Here is a 23,252-nt window from a genome sequence, read left to right on the forward strand (position 1 = left end):
TTCTAAAAATGTAAGTAATAATTTGAAGCTGGTCCATTTGTATCTAATAAAGAGCACTACATTAAAGTCTATGGCCGCTAATTATACATAATGCCAAAGAAAATTTGTGGATGAAGCATTGTATATAAAATGTTTGTGTTTGAGACTTTTAAAAGTTTTCACGTAGGTACTACCTAATTCACTTTATTCTTATTTCTTCTGGCGTTAGTACCCGTCACATCCTCGCCTCTCTGGAGAACAGTTCGGGGAAAGTCAGCTTTTTCTTATAACTAATGTAATTTTATTCATATTATATAACGTGTTATATTTTCATGAGAACTCCATTAGGTTATACATCCTCGCGTGCCTTATAGATTGTGAGCTGTTTTCATTCCACTTTTACGCCAAATCGGTCGCGTTCTGAAGCGTCATTAAGAAAAACTGGAAAACTTAGAATTCAATTGAAACAGTTTCAGGGAAACCCTTCTTCGCTCGCTTTGACAATTTAATAATTTATGACATTATTTACTGCACGTTAAGAATACAAATTACACCTCTTGACCTGATATTCCAATTTTATCGGAAAATGCCAAGTTAATAATTTTTCCAAGAATTATTCAGACTTAATTGGAATATTAATGTTTCATTTAGCAAATGAACGAAGAAAGAAAAAAAAACGCTCAATGCCATTTTTGGTGTTGCAAGTAGCTTATTCAACGATACTAATTCAATCACTATTCCGATAATGTTTCAGAGAGAAATTGATCATCGGTCAATTTGACCTAAACGGGGATTGAACCCGGCTCTTTTAAAGGCAAGAATTTTGTTTCAGTTTCATTTAAAAAAATGTCCGGTCTGTGAAGGACCTTTTGTGTGTACGGTAGGCAAATGCGATTGTATAGCCTTTAATAATAAGGTTTAGAATTGCGAGATCAGTTTCACGGTCAATTAAGCTCTATGCATGCGATTTGTCACGTACACACTGCGATTTTTTCGCTAATTTTATTGTATTATGGTAAACGCCTGTTTTATTCCTCTTGGCGTTAGTCCTGATTAAATCCTCACTTCTTTCAAGAGGGGCTTGGTTGCGCCTGGATTGGGTCAGCAGTAGCAGGAGAGTCGCCGACGCTGATACAGTCATCACGAAAACGGCAGAGTACTTGGGGAACAGATGTCAGGCCATGCCGCCACCGCCGGGCGCAGGTTAGAAGGGGTAGGCCAAAAAGGTCGTGGCTGGACTACGTAAAGATGATATGCGAGCCAGCGGACTATAGATAGCTAGATAGATAAAACTCTTTATTGCACCATAAGAGTAAAACATACAAAACAGCACAAAGCAGATAGAGATGGTACAAAGGCGGACTTATCGCTAATGCAATTTCTTCCAGTCAACCTTTGGGTGGAAGGAAACCTAACAGGAGATTGGTGTTGACTATAATTATAATTTTTTCTTCATCCTGGCACGTTCTTACTTTTCACGCGGGCGGTACACGCGATATGATATACCTATTAGGACGGATAGGACGTCCTGGTAAAGGGTCAGTCCAGTTATGAATGTGGATGAAGCGAAGGAAGTATAATGCAGTATGCAGAGATCGTGGCAAGTGGAAAGATGTAGTCTCTGCCTACCTCTCCGGGAAAGAGGTGTGATTATATGTTATGTTATGGATCACGCAATAGTACAACTCAATAATGCATTGCTTTACACGTGTTAAGTAAAATTAAGCGTTAAGTACTTACAAGTTTCAAACGAACCGCATTTCAATAGACCGTGACATTGCATCGCTAAACAAGTAACAAATTAACGTGATATTCACTTCATTAGTCCAAGAAGGTCAGAATATGCACCTACATCAGATTATAGATCGGAAGTGTATACGAGGTCACCCATCCTTACTTCCGGAACTGACTGACTGTCTGTCAATTGCATATTATATATATTTTATCGTATCCCGTAATTAGTTTAAATGGTTTGTGTTTTAATTGCTTCATCAGATTTTTTTTTTTTTTGAGATGCTAAGTTGTTGTTTGGCAATGATTTATTTATTCGATGGGTATACTGAGTATAACTGCTTGATAAGTGTAGCGTTGATGGGTCTCTGCTATTTGATACAGATAGCTTCATCAGATTTGAAAGGAAGAAATTTTGTTCTTTTCTTCCTCCTGGCTTTAGTCACGGTTGCTTTCTCACAAATCTGAAGAGGAGTCCGGGGTATGCGTTTGAAAGAAAGAAAGAAAGAAAAATATTTTATTTGATATCACAAACTTAACTATACTAAGTAACAGATTTTACAATTTGTGCGTTTTTGTGAATATCAAAAAGGCTTCCTCTCAGCATAATGTTGCGGTTGATTATGAACCCTGGATTGGGTGAGTCATTTACACGAAGCGAATCCCATCTGACCTACAATTTTTGCAGGTAAACCTAACCCGTATTGGATCGATCATTGTTACACTTCCAATTTCTTGAATGTGCAGGTTTCCTCACGATGTTTTCCCCACGCCGTAAGAGCATTGGTTAGTATTCAAACTAATGTACATAACTTTCGAAAATATTCATTGGTATATGGCCAAGGTGAGATTCGAACCTGTGCCTTTCGATTCGACCACCGACGTGACGCTCTAAATCTAAAAAGAAATTAATTTATGTCTATCTCTGGTGGCGGAGCTCTCTAGCGGAGGAGTTACAGGAGATGGTAAACTGTATGCATGAAGCTTTAAAAGAGAAAGGAATGAAAGTGAACGTAAGTAAAACTAAAACACTGGTTTTTGAAATGGAGAAAGAAATGACAGCATGTAATATTTTGATTGGAGGAGAAAAGTGGAGCAAGTGAAAGAGTTTGTATATCTAGGATCAAAGTTTACATCAGATGGCAAGTATGATAGTGATATTGAAAGGAGAGTGAACGCGGGGAACATGGTGAATGGAGCTTTGCATGCCTTTATGAGCAGTCAGAAACTATCCAAAAAGGCTCGACTGGCTGTGCACAGGGGCGTGTTGGTCCCGACATTAATGTATGGGAGTGAAAGTTGGGTATGGCAAAAGAAGCATGAAAGCAGAATAAATGCAGTGGAAATGAGAGCGTTAAGGAGTATGATGGGTGTGAAATTGAGTGACAGGATAAGGAACAGCGTGATAAGGGAATGTTGTGATGTGAAAGAAGATGTAGTTACAGGAATAGAAAAGGGTATGTTAAGATGGTTCGGTCATGTGGAGAGGATGAATGAAAGCAGGTTGACTAAGCAGATATACAAGGAGAGTGTGGAGGGAAAGGTCGGAGTGGGAAGACCTAGACGAACGTATCTTGATCAAATTAAGGACGTCCTGGTAAAGGGTCAGGTCAAAAGTACCCGAAACCGCCGAGCTTGTATGAAGAGAGTTATGAATGTGGACGAAGCGAAAGAAGTATGCAGAGATCGTGGCAAGTGGAAAGAGGTAGTCTCTGCCTACCCCTCCGGGAAAGAGGCGTGATTTTATGTATGTATGTATGCTATCTCTGGTTTCCTTTTTCAGAATATTCTGAAGTTTGGAATTTCAAGTCAGTTGGAACCAAGTTCAGAGCTCGAGTTTAGAGAGAGAGCGAATTAGAGCCTTTTTCATGTACGAGTAAGTAAAGAAACGTTTCCTATTCTTTCCCAAGGATGTCGTTAAAGGCGACTAAATACCTAAGCTAATATACTTGGAATTCTGCTTGTGGGCGATAGACTAGCAACCTGTCATTATTCTCAATTCTAGTGTCTAATTAGTTTAGAAGTTATGAGGGAACAGATGAAAATCACCCTCATACATGCGTACAGGTCAAAATCATAACCCTCCTTTTTGCTTCGCCATAGTCGGATAAAAAGTAAGTGTAACACCTCACGGTTATTTAAAGCCTTCTTAAAGGTATAAACCTACACAGCGCACTTTTCTGATTGTCGATACCAAATTTACGTTTTGAATTAATTTATTCATTTAATTAAGAACATCGAAGGATAATCCACTAAACTTGGCACAGATATTAAAGTTATTAAGTTATGAGAGTTTTTGCAAAGGTGACTCCACGGTTGAGCGGGAAACGATATTATGCAAGGTAAAGGCCTTACAGGTTCTCATGCTTTTAAACTGCAAACAATATTTTGTTTATAATTAATTTATTTGTTTACTGATTCGGTTCCATTGATTATGGACCCTGCATGAATAATTGCTATCTGAATCTACTGATATTTTGGTGAAAAGTTTGATTAAGTAACTATAAACATTTTTATATGACTCCTGCCGTGCCGTGTGGTTCCCGGCATACTTATATATATAAAATATACATATGCACATTATGACCATCAGATCGCTTTTCTGTGGAGTTCGTGAAAGGTGACAAAAGGAATAGAATGCTGACATGATGGCGAATCGTGTTCCAATTCCAATATGGGTTAGGTTCTTTTGCAAAGGTTGCAGAGGTCCGACGGAAGATTCGGAATCAAGACCAAAGGTGCAACCCACGCTCCTCTCCAGAGACGTGAGGATGTAACCGGAACTAACGAACTAAGAAGATAAACACTAAGTAGGTATAATCAATCTATTATTACGTTGACACGCAAAGAAATTAAATCGCGGAAGCAGATGAGATACTGCCGCAATAAATAAACATGTTCATCTCTTTATCTTTTATAATTACATGTTTCATTGATGTGTAGGTGCGGTGTTTAACAAAGAACTACTTATTAACGGAACTAAAATAATACTTACAAGTTTTTTAAACCGCGACAAAAAACTTCTGATCTGTAGTTAGACGTGTGAGGCGTGCTCCTGAACGAATGAACCGATCATGATTTAGATCATTTAAATCCCACTAAAATCCAATTATTTTGTGGAATATCATCGGACTATTAAATAATATAGATACAAAATAAATGATTAAAAAAAAATACACATATTTAAAAAATATTGTTCAAATTTAATATGCTTTTAGCTCAGAAAGTCATTGTTTCTTAAAAATAGGTATTTTAAGGAATTGATGTTAAAAGTTTAATTGTATAGATAATAATATACCTTACACTTGTATAGATAATATACCTATACAGAACCTTTGTAATTTTGTTTCTTGTGTTTATCAGTCTCGATGTTTTCTGTGTACATAAATTAGTAAATAAATAAATAAATGAAAATTAAAATTAATTCAGGTTTTGCACGGCGAATTATCTCTATTTACTGCACATTTCATCCATTTTACTCAGCAAACAAAACCGGGTAAGTCCAATGTGCATTATAAGGTAATTTCACCACAACACCTACATTTGCAGACGCCCAAGTCACTAAAAGGGCCGAGACCTTGCTCTAGAAGATAAAAAAAAGTTATATCACCGATTTCCGCATACTGAAGGTGAACGACCGGCCTGGACAATGTCAGTGAATGGATTGAAAAATCCTTTTGATATTTTTATCATTATTTTTAAGGTTTCTGAAACAAATAAAACCACTTTTAGATATCAGTTGGTTTTTAACAGCGGCTTGTGGTTTAAATTTGGTTTGTTAGGCCGTTTCTTCATCTAAACTTGAGCTATGAAAGCGGTAGTAATAAGTTTCATTAAAAGTAATGTTTTTTATGTGATAAGTACTTTGCATCATGAAAAAAAAATGACATACATACATATGGTCACGTCTATATCCCTTGCGGGGTAGACAGAGCCAACAGTCTTGAAAAGACTGAATGGCCACGTTCAGCAATTTGGCTTAATGATAGAATTGAGATTCAAATAGTGACAGGTTGCTAGCCCATCGCCTAAAATAGAATACCAAGTTTGTAAGCCTATCCCTTACTCGCCTTTTACGACATCCATGGGAAAGAGATGGAGTGGTTCTATTCTTTTTTGTATTGGTGCCGGGATCCACACGGCACAAAAAAAAACGAAATTGGTACATTTGCTAAATAACGACATACCTACTTACATACAAGCGTAGGTTTATCACCATCTTACCACTCAATGCTATCTAGCAACCCTTCTCACGGATCAAAAGATCACAAACTAAACTTTGTCTGTGAAAAATCAGACAAAGTTGCCTTGTGTTTGCTGCTACTCTAGAATATACTTGATGTCACTCCCACGAATGCCCTAAAGTTGATCAATTTTTGAAAAAATTAAGATCTAAGCTGGGTTAGCCCCAGATAAAATTTTGTTTCTTTGAAATACTGTAGCCATTCCAATATCTATTAACAAAAAAAAAATCAATATAGTTTATGCTAATAGCACCAATAGACATTTCATCTTTTGGTCCGTAACAGGAAAATTATACCTACATCTGACGAGTTATCAACGTCTAAAAACAACGTACGTCCGAAGTTATTAAACAGGTTTCGCTTCATACAAATGTTTTCAAAGTCGCAAGCTTTAGGGAAGTATTTTTCGAAATTCCCATAGAACCGAAGCCGTGAGCAATAATCTAGCCACAAGACCAAGAGACATTGAACTTGAGTTGGTAACATTGACCTACTTGTGACATCCATGGTTCAATGGACGAAACCTTTGCTTGCATCAATAGTTTCTTATGAAAATGATTATCTAATCGGCGGCGTGTCGAATCTATTTCTTTGACGCTTGGAACAGAGACGCGTTTTCATATAAAATGGCTATAGTTTAATCTCTTTTTTGTTTAGGACTGCGTATATTGGAAGCGTTAACTTTGTAAAAGAAAAGTAGCTGATTTTTGGCGTCTTTTATAATAACAGTATTTATTCTAGGATCGGCGGAACTTAGGGAGCTGCCCCTTAAGGCGCCCAGGAGCGAAAACAAGCTAAATAAGTTACCCAGAACGGACATAATACACTTTGTAATATGTACCTATATAATACAGTACCTATAGAAAAGTATACGTAGGTACTACAACCGATAGGTGTAGTGTAGGTACGCTACGAATGAGGTATACCTACTTTTCCATGTGCAAACTCAATCTATGTAATCTGTCTCGAATAAATTTATTTATATTGTGGAAAAATAATTTCCTAATTTCTTGTTTTCTGATTTATTCCATTTCATACATAATTTACTAGATATAGCTTTTAAACTTGGGATTCTTCTTTTTAGCGATGGGTTGGATGGATGGCAACCTGTCACTATTTGAATCGCAATTCTATCATTAAGCCAAACAGCTGAACAAGCTACGTTCATATGTTTGGCTTAATGATCAGCCTTTTCAAGACTGGCTCTGTCTACACCGCAAAGATGTGATAAAATGTATGTATGTATGTTAACTAGGCATGTTTAGAAACAAAAAGTATTGGGGCCCTGTAACTATTGCTGGAGACAAGAGGTTTGTTAATTATTAGTTATCAATAGTAAAATATCTTTAAATTATTCTATAAAGCTCGCTCGCTCATCATTTTAAACCACCTTCAAAAAAAGGTGGTTCTCAGTTTGACCTGTATGCATGTTTGTCCGCGATTAGGCATCTCGCGTTTTGCTGTACATATTATGATGCAGTTTTCAGAAAAGTGTTACATTAAGGGAAAAGGTTTTAGAAATTTTATCGACTTCAAAAAAGGAGGTTCTTTTTACAATTTCCCTTTTTTTTCCTTCTTTTTATTGTTTTCTAATCATTGAAAAATAATAATTTCGTCCTAGTTATGTTTACTTGAGTAATATATAGCAGTAACAATATATTTTAATACTATCTACATTTAGTAATGGGATTTGAGCACCAAAATTTTTGCCTAAACTAGATTATTGTAATAGGTAGAAGATAACTAAAACAAATTTATCGACGGACAAAAATGACAAAAAAATGTTTTGACTAATTATGACAAATAGTCATGTTCTGAAGTAAATGACCCGGAGTTTGCGAGGTCAATTCCCCCAAGAAATAGGAAGGCAAGTATACCCATAATACCTACCTGTTACCAATATTATTCAATGTGCAAAAAGTTAGGTGCCGTGTGGTTCCCGTCACAAATAGAAAAAAGAATAGGACCACTCCATCTCTTTCCCATGGATGTCGTAAAGGGCGACTAAGGGTTGGCTTATAAACTTGGGTCTTCTTCTTTACGGCGTCGGGCTAGCAACCTGTCACTTTATATGAATCTCGATTCTATCAGTGGGTAAGCCAAGCAGCTGAACGTGGCCTATCAGTATTTTCAATACTATTCGGCTCTGTCTAACCCGCAAGGGATAAAGACGTGATTATATGTTTGTATGTATCTATGTATGTATGTTATATTGACTGTTCAGCTTATTCTGGTTTTGTAGAGAAGAAAAAATATACCTAGTATGCGCCAGAACTTTACTTTCAGGCGATGGGCTAGCAACCTGTCACTATTTGAATTTCAATTCTATCAATCCGTATATCCAGTCTTTACGATATTGTTGGCTCTGTATACCTTTTTTGGGGGTAAATACGTGATTATATGTCTGTACTTTTTCTGGTTTAATAATTTTCGAGAACATTATACTTTATTTACTGAAGCATAAAGCATATTTTTTAATTTATTCAGTTTAATTAAAAGAGTGCCGTGTGGTTCCCGGCACCAATACAAAAAAGAATAGGACCCCTCAATCTCTTTCCCATGGATGTTGTAAAAGGCGACTAAGGGATAGGCTTACAAACTTGGGATTCTTTTTTGGGCGATGGGCTAGCAACCTGTCACTATTTGAATCTCAATTCTATCATTAAGTCAAATAGCTGAACGTCTTTCAGTCTTTTCAAGACTGTTGGCTCTGGCTATCCCGCAAGGGATATAGACGTGACCATATGTAGGTATGTATGTAATTAAAAGATAAACATAAATTTTCAATTAAACTAATGTGTTATCAATATTCGTAGAAAAATCTGATTACATACTTCTTTCGCTTCATCCACATTCATAACTCTCTTCATGCAAGCTCTTCGCACTCATGATGTACTTGATGTGTATATTGTTTGATGTACTTTTTTTTTATAATTTTATTGCATTTCTCAATCTGTATGGTTATCAATAGTTTAACCAGATTAAGTAACATGTACTATGTACAAACATACATACAGTTACGTCTATATCCCTTGCGGGGTAGACAGAGCAAACAGTCTTGAAAAGGACTGAAAAATTGGGATTAAAATAGTGACAGGTTGCTGCATGAATAATCGTCTACATGAATAATCCGAATTTTATTAGCCTATCCCTAAGTCGCCATATACGACATCCCAGGGAAAGAGATGGAGTGGTCCTATTCTAAAGTGCCGGGAACCACACGACATAAAAAATATTATTTGGTAATTTAAGGATTCATCTATTACAGCTCCAGAGTTGAAGAAAAAATTGTATTAAAGCCTAAAGAAGAAATTACAATATTATGTAATTTAAATATGTCACAATTAAAAACTAAGCAAAAATATGAATAACTTCTCAATTTTTAATTAATTATTTATTAAAAGTTTTCTATAAAAATTTACGTTTCAAAATGTAAAAATAAACCGTTTTAATATTTTTTTATGAAATCTTTTGCGTGCACTATATATGTACATAAAAAAAACACTTATGAAACATCTCATACAAAAAAAAAAAATATAAAAACTTTTCTACTTTTCAGCCAAACCCCACGGGGGTTGCGACCGAATAATTAAAAAAAAAAAAGATCAACTTCCCGCGCTCGCCGGAGGCCGAACCTGTCCTATATAACGTCAAGCCACCGTCCAGCCTCTTACTACCCGGCTATCAGGCCAGCAGCGAACACAGCCAAAGGTTATAAGACCTTATAAACTTACGTTTAGTTACGTGATCTATCAGGGAAATTGACTGTACGCGACTGTACCACCTCTGTTTGCTTGCAGTGCGCAAGATTTCCGGACGAACGCCAGTCTGCGCACACGCCGACCACAGCCGGCCGAAACCAGTGAATCAGTGTCAGTGCCAATAGTGATCATGAATAGCTACGTTAAAATCGTAAGTTTTTTTTGTTTTGTTTTTTTTTTTATTTTTTTTAAGTGAAAAGTTTTTTTTTTCTATTGAGATGAGTTTGTGTTAGTGTTGCTTAGATAATAAGCGAATGTGAGTGTAAACATTCGATAACTTGAAACTAATATTATTATTTGTGTTTTAAAAGTTACTTTAAGGATTAGGATTGTATATAACTATACTATAGGATAAAGGTTAGGATGAAAAAAAAATAATAGAAAATATTAAGTGAAATGAAAAATACCAAGGTTTTTTTTTATTGATAGCATTTTAGGAGAAGTTTTATATATAAAATTATTATTATTCATAACAATAAGCTGTTTGGCTTAATCATTGATACTAAAGCTAATTATAACTTAAAATATTTTTTATCTAAAGTTTAGATAAGAATACATATTAAATTTAAAGTTATGAAGTCGCATATACAATATTCAATAACTTAAGTCGATGCAATCTATTATTATATAAATAAAATAAGTAGGGATGCTCTACATAAACAAAAAATATAGTTGTATGAACTTTTTATACGGTTTGTCAAACGTGAACACTTATGACCAATAATTAATCATGAGAATAATGACTTAACTGCAACAATAGGATCTTTTGTTGACCTGTCCTTACTTAACAATTTTTCTTTATTAATTCCCACATAAGTCCTTAGTGATAAAATTTGAGCAAATGCACAATGATATCAATTTAGATGACAGATAGTACAAATTTTCAACGACATTGAGAAATATATAAAGGACATATTACACTGTTTATTGACACTATCTGAATTACGATCGTCGCGTGTTTGGTACCAAAAAAATTTTCTATAACGTTCGTTATAATAGTGTATAATTACATTATATATATCAAGTACATTCTATATTATTTCTATAAATTAATTTAAAAATCTTAGCTTATCTTATGTTATTATGTAAAATTTCACTTTGAAGTCAAATAACTAAGTACATAAATTAAAGTCAATATTTTGCTCACGATTCCGATGACTCGGTGTAACTACTTGTAATATTTTTACGAGTGACCTACTTGGTATAACTGCTTTAGATCGTAAATATATATTATTTGTAGGACACTTCCTAGTTTCCCAAGACTCTTGACTTCTTATTTTTGTTTGCTTGAATTGCATGTTGTCAAATATAATGTACTATCTAGGTATATAGTGTAAAAAATTACAGAATTAAACTTTACGAAGATGACAAAACATAATTGATGATTACAATGTAATATTCTATACTTAGATATTTTACTTATTACTGTATATATAAACATAAAATAAAAACGTTTATTTTATTCAATATAACATTGAAAACATTATTAAAAATAAACACATTTTACTTTTACATAATTTAATGTAACATAAAGTTTAAGTATAAAGATGATTTACATACAATATACCAACAAATTGTGAATGGAAAGTACCTATTTTGTAATGTACCAGTAAATTTAGGTTTACTATTTCGGTAATCTTACTTGATTTCCGTTTTGATCTTACAACATTCAATTAATTATCACTTAAATAGCTTTGTCTAATTTTGATTAATTAATTGTTGCACTCACACTGTCTAGATGGTAATCTTTAGTTTCGCAAAATTTAAGATCGGCTTCACTAAGTATTATAATCATTAAAATGTCCACGAATAATATGTAGTTATAATAAATTCTCAAGTCATAACCGTCACATTCGTCGGGTTAGTAAAGTATTAAAATTATTAACTTTGTGTTAACTTAATCAACGTAACTTGGTGAATTTAATTATAAATAGACATTATAACATTAAAATAAGTTAGTACTTGAAAACCTGGTTTATATTATTAATTCGATGATTAAAATAATATATTTGTTTGAGAGGTGTATAAAATGCTTGACTACAAGTTGATTTGCAATAGACTACTATTCTATTTCATGGCCACTTGTTCATGTGATTGCCCATCACAAAGACAGATCGACGTTAAAATTATTATACATTATTATAGATAGTGCGTTAAAAATTATATAAAAAATAATTAGGTCAGTTTCGTGATTATGAGAAGAAAAACGGCCAAGGGCATGTAGCTACGTGAATTAAGAATTATATTGTAGTACCTACTTCGAAACTCATTATAGGTATTAGGCATGCGAGACGGAATCAACACCTCTTTGCATAATTACCTATTTGAGAATAGGCACCTGTTTCGTGCAGTTATTAATTGTTGTGTGGGCGGGCGATGATGCGAAGAAGACTTTTATCATTTGTTTTATTTGACATTGGGCGGTCTGAAATTACAAGTATATAAGTATCAGGCATGCAATGGCATCAACACGTTTTTACATTTATCTATTTGAAAATAGGCCCCTTTTTCGTGCGGTTATAATTGTTGAAAAAGCTTCCATGTGACATGAGGTTGTCTGAAGAAATTGATCAAATTTTGCACATCACCTATTTTAAGATTATCATGTAGTTTTGTTATATTTTAATATGAATTTAATATATTTATTTAATATGAAACAATATTAAACACTTGGTTTTGGACATTTTCTTCTTGACAAATTTGTAAAACCTATTTGAGATAAAGATTCAGCTTGCGGCTTTACACAATAGCTTCATTTTCATCGCTGTAGTTACTTCAATTATAGTAAAAATAGACATCAAAGTGTGAAGCCAAAAGTAACCAAAATAGAACAATAGGCGACAGTCATGCATTATACTTAGCTTAGTGTTTTTAAAAAAAGTTAAGATTTTTTAGTATAAAAATTGTTGCAACAGTCTTTGTTAGACAGAACTTTTAGAAGACAATATTTTCATAACAAAAGATCATACAACATCAGTACATATTTAATGTCTTTGTACCTTATAACATAATCTCAGGGTTCTGATTTAAGGAGCCAATAGGCTTGAAAAAACTTGAAAGCCATGATCAGCTGGGTGTAGATTGCTATTCCAACGTCTTAAAGAAGAAAATTCAATGATAGAATATAATTTGTTAGGGTTTTTAAACTAAAAATATATTATATGATGAGTGTGTGGTAGAGAGGTAAAAAATTGAAGGAAATGACAGCCTCTATTTCTAAAACAATTCGTCTTATCACGATTGTCATGGTCGTTGATTTTTGTTACACATCCTTTTACTTAACGATGAAAAGTATACCTTGTTAGTTACCATTGTCCGTTTGGTAAAAACGAAAAAAAAATACAAGAACACCTTATTTTATCAACAGCATCTTATATAACGGCTTATACTGCTGTGTAATTTTTTTAAATAAATCAGAAGGATATTATGTTAGTCTATCTTTCTTTTAGATTTATTTACTTAGCTGAACATGGCCTATTAGTATTTCCAAGACTGTTGAATCTGTCTACCCCGTAAGGGATATAGACGTGAGTTTATGTACTTTTTTTTAAAGAAAACTATCTTAGAAACCACCTCAATTTGTGAAATTGAATAAAAAAATATCTATCTGATTTTCGGCAAGTTATTTTTTTTTGTGCTAATAATTAATTAACAAAATTGTGATGTCAAGATGTGTATGTTGTAATCATTGTGTAATACTGAATGTATGTGTGTATCAGTTAACTGAACGCTTCACATATTTTTAAGGAGAAAGTGGAAACTGCCATCACATTTATGTTTGTTTGTGAGTCGTAGACTCAAAAAACACATATTTTTTTTGCAAAACTTTCAATTTAAATTCAATTAAATAAGTTATTTTGTTACACATATTAAATCATGCTTATTTTCCGGGAGGTAGGCAGAGACTATATCTTACTATCATCTACCGTGATTCATATATTTATTTCTAATTTTTTTTTGATTCATTGATTCCTGCATATTTCTTTTGCTTAATTCACATTCATTTAGATAAATTAATAACACAGTCAAACAGAAAAGAAAAATATTTTTAAATGTAAGTAATGATAAGTAATTTTTATCTCCGACACACGTGTAATTAATTAATTAGTAGGTAGGTACATCCATTCAACACAGCCAATGGAAAAAACAGCAAATAATGAAATTTATTCATTAACATACTTCTGGTATAATAACGACATAAATTATCTTTTTTTGAGCCAGTTTTCGTACGTAAATGCTTTTTTATTGTAATAAAGTATTATTTTTATGTATGATGCCACACTAAAAATACATTAATGGCGATTTGTATTGTAATGAATTTAATTTTGTGAAACTGAGATAATTCTTACTAATATTATAAATGCCAACGTCTCTGTCTGTCTGTTACCTACGCTTACATGCCTAAACCACTGAACCGATTTTAATGAAATTTGGTACAGAGATAGATTAAATAATCACGCGGTCGAAGTCGTGGGCAATAAACAACTTATTTATAAACCATGATTGACTTGATTTCTCTAAATTTAAACATCATCAAATCATCCATGAGAGTGATTTAATGATGTTTAAATTTAGAGAACCTATGACCTTTTCTGCTCTCATCCTACTTGCAAAAAGAAACATTAAAATAGATGTTATTATGACATAATCAGTAGTATTTATATGTTAGTATACAAGGAAGACGGACAAAAGCATGATGATTATAGCGTTATAACTCATTTACCCAATCTTCTAATACTTATATAATAATTATATACATCTAGAACAGACTAATTCTTGTTTTATTATTTATATCTTAAAATATAAAGTGAATGCCTGACGGTGATAATATTGTCAGAAATATTGCTATCATAAATATTTCGGGAAATCCGAGCTTATTATAGCTGACATTTGCAAATTATTTATTATACATCTACATTATTGTACAACTATATATAATATGTATATTTTATATAACTTAATAACATTTTAGAATAGAAACCATCCTATATGTTTCCCATGGATGTCGTAAAAGGCGACGCGAAGGAGATATGCTCCTAAGAAGGAAAGGAAAGAGATGGAGTGGTCCTATTCTTTTTTTTCATTGGTGCCGGGAACCACACCGCGAGGGATATAGACGTGAATATGTATGTGTGTATTTATAGCCTTATTAAAAAAAAAAGAACTTTTGCAAAGTTTGGACAACTAGACGGAATAGTGCAAACATTTTGTACAATTTCTTGCAAATCATTGCCACGATAGTTTCAATCAAGGATAACTTCAATTTTAAATTGAAAGGTTACGTGATTTCTCTCAACGTTATGTTTCATTGTCCTTTCTATACGCAATGTCAGAATATTCAAATTAATTTTTCAATTTTTTATTGCAACATTTCGATCATGCCGCCCTAGATCTAAGTTTTTGAGTTCCAATAGGTATTACTACCTGACCTTGAAGTGATCACGTGACAATCTGTGAATAGACAATTTTCCCATTGTGTGACGTTTCCTCTACTCGGTTTTATGTTGGCCTTAATATAGGAGTCAAGGCTTGTAAATATTCACTTGTATCTTAATGCCTATGGAGGCCTTGTCATTGTGTTTATTTACATAATCGACGGCCTCGTGGCATATCCCGCATTTTATAGATCGCAAGTCTCTAAGGTGCAATATCAGGAGTGTTGTGAGAAATGTCACTGATTATACCTTGGATAGTTGAAGTTTAAATAAGTTGTTGCACACGATTGTGACCAGTTGATTTGAGATCGCTTATCCCTAATTTTTGTTCTTAATACGAATAATATAATTTCTAAAATAATGATCAATAAATAATGGAAAAAATAATTTTGTTGCAATGATAATTTATTATATAATAATTTATTTTCTGTGCTAGGTATATCATAAAAGTACGGAAACGAGGGAAAATTCCACATAGGTCAAAAAGAAAATAAAAAAATAAACAGTCTTATTTCCTAATCAACAAACAGCGAGTAAGGAAATAAAATAATGAGATCTACCTACTTAACTTAAAGTAAATTAGCAATAAAAACTTATATCAAAATACATTAGATTACGCGAATTAACCGTGTTGTTCTATAAATATCCGATCATATGATCTGCTAGTAATAAATATGGTAGCCGGAAGGCGGAAGTTCATTCGTGGACCGGTTTGACGGCTGGTCTGCGCAGACGCAGGCGCGACGATGTGCGTGTAAGATTTGATCACGCTCACATGCACATGTGTAGTATGTGTGTGTGTGTGTTTAAAGCTAGGGTTGATGTAGATTTTATAATAATAAAAGTTATAACATAAAAATGAATTAATTTTACTTATTTGCAATTTTTCGGACTTTCTCATAAGAAAGGCAATGATTTCTAGTAGGATGCTTCAGTTAGCTCTCCTTAGAAAAATATTTAAACTTTGGAAAATAAATATCAATGATTATTTAACTGATTAATGGACGCATAAACGTAGGTTAAAAAAACTAGTTCAAATTAATTTGAAGTAATTTGGAGAGACGAGCAAAACTTACATTACTTACGCAATTTGATCTTTAGCGCCAAAAAATCAATTTTCAATATTTGTATTTATGAAATTCTATAAAATACATAAGACGATATGAATAAAATGTTATTATTTCGATAACCCTGAAGGCGAATGCCCATTCATGGTTAGTTATATACGTGTATGAGTGTAATGTATTTCATACAATTAAATACAGATTTCACAGACAAATAATTATTACGTTAGTGACAAGTAACTTAGACTTATTACATCGATTGTACAATTTTTAGTTTAAATGCATTTGTGAGACACAAATACGGTTAAAACGAACATAACTTTCCTTTTGTACAGTCCGATGAAAAAGATTTATAAGAAGTATGGGAGCCTCATGTATTTTTTTGAACATGTCACCGCAAACTTAAATTGTTTAATTTTTAATTCTAGACTTTACGTTTTATAAGGAATAGACATACGTTTAATATTTCAAAAGTTAATTATTGTTACATATTTACAAAATATTGTAATTGTTACATGATTTTTTCTAGAGCATTATTTTTTCAAGTAAAGAAATCATGCTTAAGTGAACAAATTAAATAGAAAGTATTTTAAAACTAAGTGTTCTTTCCTTAGATTTCTTTCTTCGTTCTCTAAAATATCACTAAACTATTTAATCTAACACGTAATTATGAAATATTTGTTTGTGTTGACAGCCAATTAATCTAATTTGCCTAACATTTGAAATACAAATTAGGAAATTCTGAGCCAGTAACTAGAATACTACTGTAACTAACCAAGTATAATTAATCACTGCCAAATTATACATTATGAAGGTTTAATATACACAGCATCATTTATATCTAATATATCATCTTTGTAAGACTTGTTGTTCAGTTTTTAATTTTTTAACGGTTATGTTTGAAGTGTTTCTTATTTATATGTATATATTGTACTGCCACTAAATGTCGTTTAGAATAATATTTGTTTAAGTTCGTCTTTTATTTTCCACTAGGTTGACTTATAAAATAATCTGTATAAAATCTATAGAACCATCATTAAAATAAAATGATTTGATTGGTACTAGAAAAAATAAATCAAGAGCTTCGGATTTTTTATAAGTACATACGCTTGAAATATAAAAACAAAAAAAATAATAATATTAAAATATGTTAATATGTCAAGAGTAATTAATCATCTGACATATCTTTTTTTTCGTAATTTAAGTCTTAAAAAAAAGTTTAAGACTTAAATTACCCAAAAAAGATCTACAAAAAAATATTAGTCCGGGCGCAAAACTTAAGGAAACCGAAATTAAGCATACAATGTCTTGAACTACTAATAACAATTAAAGCTGCGATTGTTGAACCTGATGGAATTTTCCAATATAAATTAGTTGGCGGACGCGGGCAAATCCGGGCACGTGCCCAGCGCTGCGTGACGTCTCACGAATTACTTGCATAGAAATAATATTTGTAGGATTAAGATATAGGAACAATTTTTTTTTAGTAATTCTGGTTATATCCCCAAAGAGGGCAGGTGATTTTATTTTACTTTAAATTAGAAAAGATATCTCAATTTTATCATGAATTCAGAAACTGTAAATATCATTTGACAATATCCTTATTTATTTCGTGTTAATATGTAATTACTTTATATTGTATCAAATCAACATTTATCTTTACTTTTAGTGGTTTACTCTTTTCTCCACTTCTTTTAATATTTTTATTTGTAGCATCATCGTAACACACACATATAAAGCAGAGGATTTAGTCATAACCACTGAAAAAATATTCTCGATTTAAACAGAGATTTCTCAACACAGTACCAATTATTTTACTTTTAAATCGAATTGAGTCTAGAAAATTACCGTTTTGTGTGCACAAAGAACAGTTTAATTTTCAATTGCAAATAACAAAAGATAAATCTAAATATACTCCTTTAATAAATACTAAAGAAAACAGCTTCTATTGTCGGTCCTGTCCAAAACTGACCTTGTGTTGAATGTACCTACTTTCGATATCAGAACTAAACCATTGTGAGATATAGCTGACATACCGCTAACTGCTCCGATCAAAATAATCATAATAATATATCATTACCAATGATGTTTATAGCCTAAAGGAAATATTGAGCGATTATATCAATTGTATTTACAAATTTTTTGATAAGGTAAAAAGTAAAGGTGCCGAAAACGACATACAGACGTAATCATGTCACAGTATGGTAAAGGCTTTAGAAGAGAAGATTTATGATTCAATAAAGAAAATATTTCAAATATGTATATGGACAGAGCAAAAATGACTTGATTGAGCAGGTGATGATGATAGGTGTTATGAAAATGATAAAATTTTGATTAAAATTCACATAATAGATGTTACTTAGCTCGATATAGAATACAAATGTGATAAAACATATCTAAATAAAATTTCTGTTTGTCTAAATTCAAGTAACACCCACAAACTGTTGTAGGTAAAACGTTGAAACTCTTATATCATTATACTTTAGCATATAATCACGGATTTATCTCTTATGAGGTAGACAGAGCGACCAGTCTCGCAAAGGTTAAAAGGCCACTTTCAGCTGCATGGCTTTAAGCTGGAATTGAGATTAAAATATAAGCAGGTTGTTAACCCATCGCCTAAAAGAAGAACACAAAGTTTATTAACCTTAGAAGCTTAGAATTTCCCTTAGTCGCCTTTTAGGACATCTATGGGAAAGAAATGGAGTGGTCCTATACTCTAAAGTAACCACTCGGCATCTGGGTATCACATTGGGTAATTTTTATATGGAAAAAGTACTTTTCCGCGAGTATAGTATCTCTTATAATATTTTAAGGACGAATTTCATGAGGGATGTGAAGACAAAAGCTACTTTTTGTGACAACACTACAAGTCTTACCATGGTTGGATGGAGGCTCCAAGTCACCGTTAACCATTATAACATTTTAGGTCAAGAATGTAACCTTCATTTGCCGTAGTAATAATTAGTAAAATGTTGATAGTGTGCATGCACAATAATGCATGTAATATGTAAAAATCGCAATATGTTATCGTTTTATAGTTTCCACTCCACGTCAATGAAGGGAAAGGCTTATAATGTTGGGATTCGTCTTGTGGGAAGGTCTGGACGAACGTCACTTGAACAAATTAAGAACGTCCTGGCAAAGGGTCAGCTCAAGAGTACCCAAAACCGCCGAGCTTGCTTGAAGAGAGTTATGTATTTGGATGAAGCGAAGGAAGTATGGAGAGATCGTGGCAAGTGAAAAGATGTAGTCTCTGCCTACCCCTCCGGGAAAGAGGCGTGATTTTATGTATGTATTCGTCTAGTAGGCGATGGGCTAGCAACCTGTCACTCATTTGAATATCAATTCCATCATTAAGACATACTGAATGTGGCCGTACCGTGGCAAATGTATGGAACAGCTGATTTTTATCGCAATTTTTATGATGGCCCTATAGCAAAAGTTGTTCTTTGTGATGGTATAAGCATATAGATAAAAGATACATACATATGGTCACGTCTATGTCCCTTGAGGGGTAGACAGAGCCAACAGTCTTGAAAAGACTGAAAGGCCACGTTCAGCTTTTTGGCTTAATGATAGAATTGAGATTCAAATAGTGACAGGTTGCTAGCGCATCGCCTGAAAAAATCCCAAGTTTGTAAGCCTATCCCTTAGTCGCCGTTTAATACTATACCCTGTATAACCATGACCTGGGTACATGGTTTTATAACACATCATTAAAGTCCTTTGTCTAAATCGCGTGAGGTCCTCACGTGTATTTTGCGTGTCCATTAAACCCATAATGACAATAATTTGACTACCTTCAGAATGTAGGTGACAACTATAAGCTTAATTTGACGGACTGTGGATATCATCATTATTTTGAAGGTTGGGAGTTGAAGAAAATAATTGGTTGTTAGCACCGTGCTTATTAACCTATGAAGGTACTATTTGTAGTCCTTACTAATTAAAGATTTGAGACTTGCAAACTTAGCATGCAAATGTTATAGCATAGTTTGAACTTAGAAAAAACTACTTTACTAACAAATACATAAAGTTCATTTCATACAGAATGGATGGATACGCGCGCAAATATAAGAGAACTTTTATATGTTGTCCAGTTCAAAGTTGAAATTTGTATCGATTATTCTGATCTATAGTCTAATCTATAGTTTTTATTATTAAGCATTTATATTTATAAAGTTTATTACTGGATAGTACTTGTATACTGTGATAGTAGGTAGAAATAGGGATTCATGTACGATTTATCCCTTACAAGTGATGATAGACATGGCTTGTGTAAATAAATATAACTGCACCAATTTTGTTTTTAACGCACATCCGTACATGAAGGTTCTATAAATTGCCGTGTAAATGAATCGTATGTACCTAAACGTATAATCTATGAGGATATCCGATGCTAAGAAAATCACGCGATATGCCGACGATTAGATAATATTGCGGATTGACCCTTGATGTATCTTAGTGTATTGAAATCTTTAATTTACTATTTTAATAAACATGCTTTTTATCTTGGGATTTTGCGAAGGGTCTAGATTTCTCTCAGAAAGACTATCTGTCACTATCTTTGAACAGTAATACCATTATTATACATAGTATACCCGTAACACAGTACTTACATAGTATTATATATATATTAGATATAGTATATTCGGCGAATTGTGGTCTTTAAGCTCTGCCTACCCCGTATGAAGTAAAACTTGATATCTCACAATGACTAGGCGGTTGCGATTGCGACAACGCGACGATGGCACATTTATCAGAATTTACCATCTCTATGAGTTAATACATACATACATACATATGTTCACGTCTATATCCCTTGCGGGGAAGACAGAGCCAATAGTCTTGAAAGGACTGAATGGCCACGTTCAGCTATTTGGCTTAATGATAGAATTGAGATTCAAATAGTGACAGGTTGCTAGCCCATCGCCTAAAAAAGAATCCCAAGTTTGTAAGCCTATCCCTTAGTCGCCTTTTACGAACCACACGGAAATGTGTTAATTTTATTCCTAATTCTATAATTGTAAATTATTCGGTGTTAACAATTTGTGAGACACTCAATATTTTTATTGTATTCATCAATAAAAAAATATTAAGCAAATCTAGATTACATTAACGAGATTATGGTCACTGGTCTATAATTTATGGTTATTGGCAAAATGAGGCCTTGTCTATGATTAGATCATATCGCCCGTTGATGTGTGAAACAAGATCAGAAGTTATGATGCTTGAGCATTTATCTTTGGTTTATCAGCTGCGATAAATCGTTTAACTAATGGACTAAAATTACTTGAATTTAAAAGTTAAAACATAAACTTACTGAATAGAATTCTGAAAGCGCGTCAGTGGTCGAGTGGTTAAGGTCGTAGGTATCGTTCAAAGGTTCACAGTTTCAAATCTTCCTACGTCGTACCAATAACTTTCTTAGTTACGTTTAATTAGTCTGATTTGTATGGTTCATGGTGAGTGAAATGATCGTGAAGAAACCAGCACATCCAGGAAACTGGATGAATAACCATTATCCAGGCTGGGTTAGGTTTTTCTGCAGGTCAGACTTACGCCAAAAGGACTATGATGCTATTTCTGACCTCTAGAGTTCATAAAGTCACTGGAATTATATTATAAATGAGAACTTTTGTAAGGATGTTTAGTGCGTGTGTATTTTTTTTTCTTTGACGCAAAAATTACATAATAGATTTTCATGAAACTGTGCAGTAATATAGTATACCAGCTTTAGCTAGTAATATAGGTAGATTATTGGAAAAACATATTAAAGGACAAATTCATAGGAAACGTGCTGTAAAATAGCCAAAGCAAAGTTTATTTAATCACTAGAAGCCGCCCGCGACTTCGTCCGCATGGAAACCCTATCAATCCCGAGGGAACTCAGGGATAAAAAGTAGCCGATATGTTATTCTGGGTCTTCAGCTAACTACATAACATTTCATCGTAATCGGTTCAGTAGTTTTTGCGTGAAATAGTAACAAACATCCATACTGACATACTGACATACTCACAAACTTTCGCATTTATAATATTAGTAGGATTTGGTAAAATTGACTAAATTATCAGTCTTCAAACGCATTTAACTATAGTTTTCTTAAGATCTCTATACAATACTTCGTATTTAAATACACAAGATATTATATGTCGTGCTGTTTTGCAATGTCTAGGGTGCCTATTTACAAAGTTAATGCTACAATTACGTATTCGTTCCAATTACCTATATAAATAGTTGTAGTTATATTAATGTTTTATGTACAAGTGGGTCAACAAAAGCTTTGCTAGAGCAAATGAAAATTTCATCATTCGATAATTATATTCATAATGGCTTCGTTACTGAACAATTAGTTTTGTAATAGACAAATACAAAATAATTGTTGTATCAAATAGTAATTATTTTTTTGAATGTACTACATGTAATTTTTGAAAATTACTTAACCGTATATTATGTGCTTTGATCGAAAGTGAATTTAAAGTATTGATTATAAATACTGGCCTTAATAATTTGACTTCATGTCTAAACTTAATACATTAATTAATTATCTAAAAGAGCTATCTTTCCCATGGATGTCGTAAAATGCGACTAAAGGTTAGGCTTATAAAGTTGCGATTCCTCTTGTAGACGATGAGCTAGCAACCTGTCACTATTTGAACCTCAATTTCATCATGAAACTATACAGCTTTAGCACGTAACTAAATTGTATGGTTTTTTTCAGCTTTTACGTGGCCTTTCAGTCTTTTCGAGACTATTGACAAGTGACAATATGTATGTATGTATGTATCTAAAAGAGCGAAAAGCAAAGAAATTAAAAATGTGGTTCGTCTTTAATCTTTGCTTTTGAGTAAAGTAAAATAAATACTTCTTAAGTTACTTTCCATGATTTATAGACAAAATTCTTAACTATAAAATAAAAATTCCAAGGCAGTTAGATGTTAAGCAGGCAGCCGACTGTCAAAACTGCTGGCCGTAAAATCTGTGCACAGCACGTGAACAACTTACGTATGACATGCCAAAAATATGTATTTTTA

The 23,252-nt window shown here is 33.0% G+C and overlaps 1 protein-coding gene across 1 annotated transcript in view; it reads left to right on the plus strand.

The window, feature by feature from the left end:
- The first annotated feature begins 9,649 nt into the window (after positions 1–9,649).
- LOC106130919 (uncharacterized) overlaps positions 9,650–23,252 on the plus strand; it is a 37,783-nt gene continuing 24,180 nt past the window's right edge. The window contains exons 1-2 of the mRNA XM_013329867.2: positions 9,650–9,665; positions 9,755–9,866. Of these exons, the coding sequence (XP_013185321.1) occupies positions 9,846–9,866 (21 nt within the window). The 5' untranslated portion in view covers positions 9,650–9,665; positions 9,755–9,845. The remainder of the gene's footprint in view (positions 9,666–9,754; positions 9,867–23,252) is intronic.

The sequence above is a fragment of the Amyelois transitella genome, chromosome 14 (assembly GCF_032362555.1).
Source record: "Amyelois transitella isolate CPQ chromosome 14, ilAmyTran1.1, whole genome shotgun sequence".
In the NCBI taxonomy this organism is placed as follows: Eukaryota; Metazoa; Arthropoda; class Insecta; order Lepidoptera; family Pyralidae; genus Amyelois; species Amyelois transitella.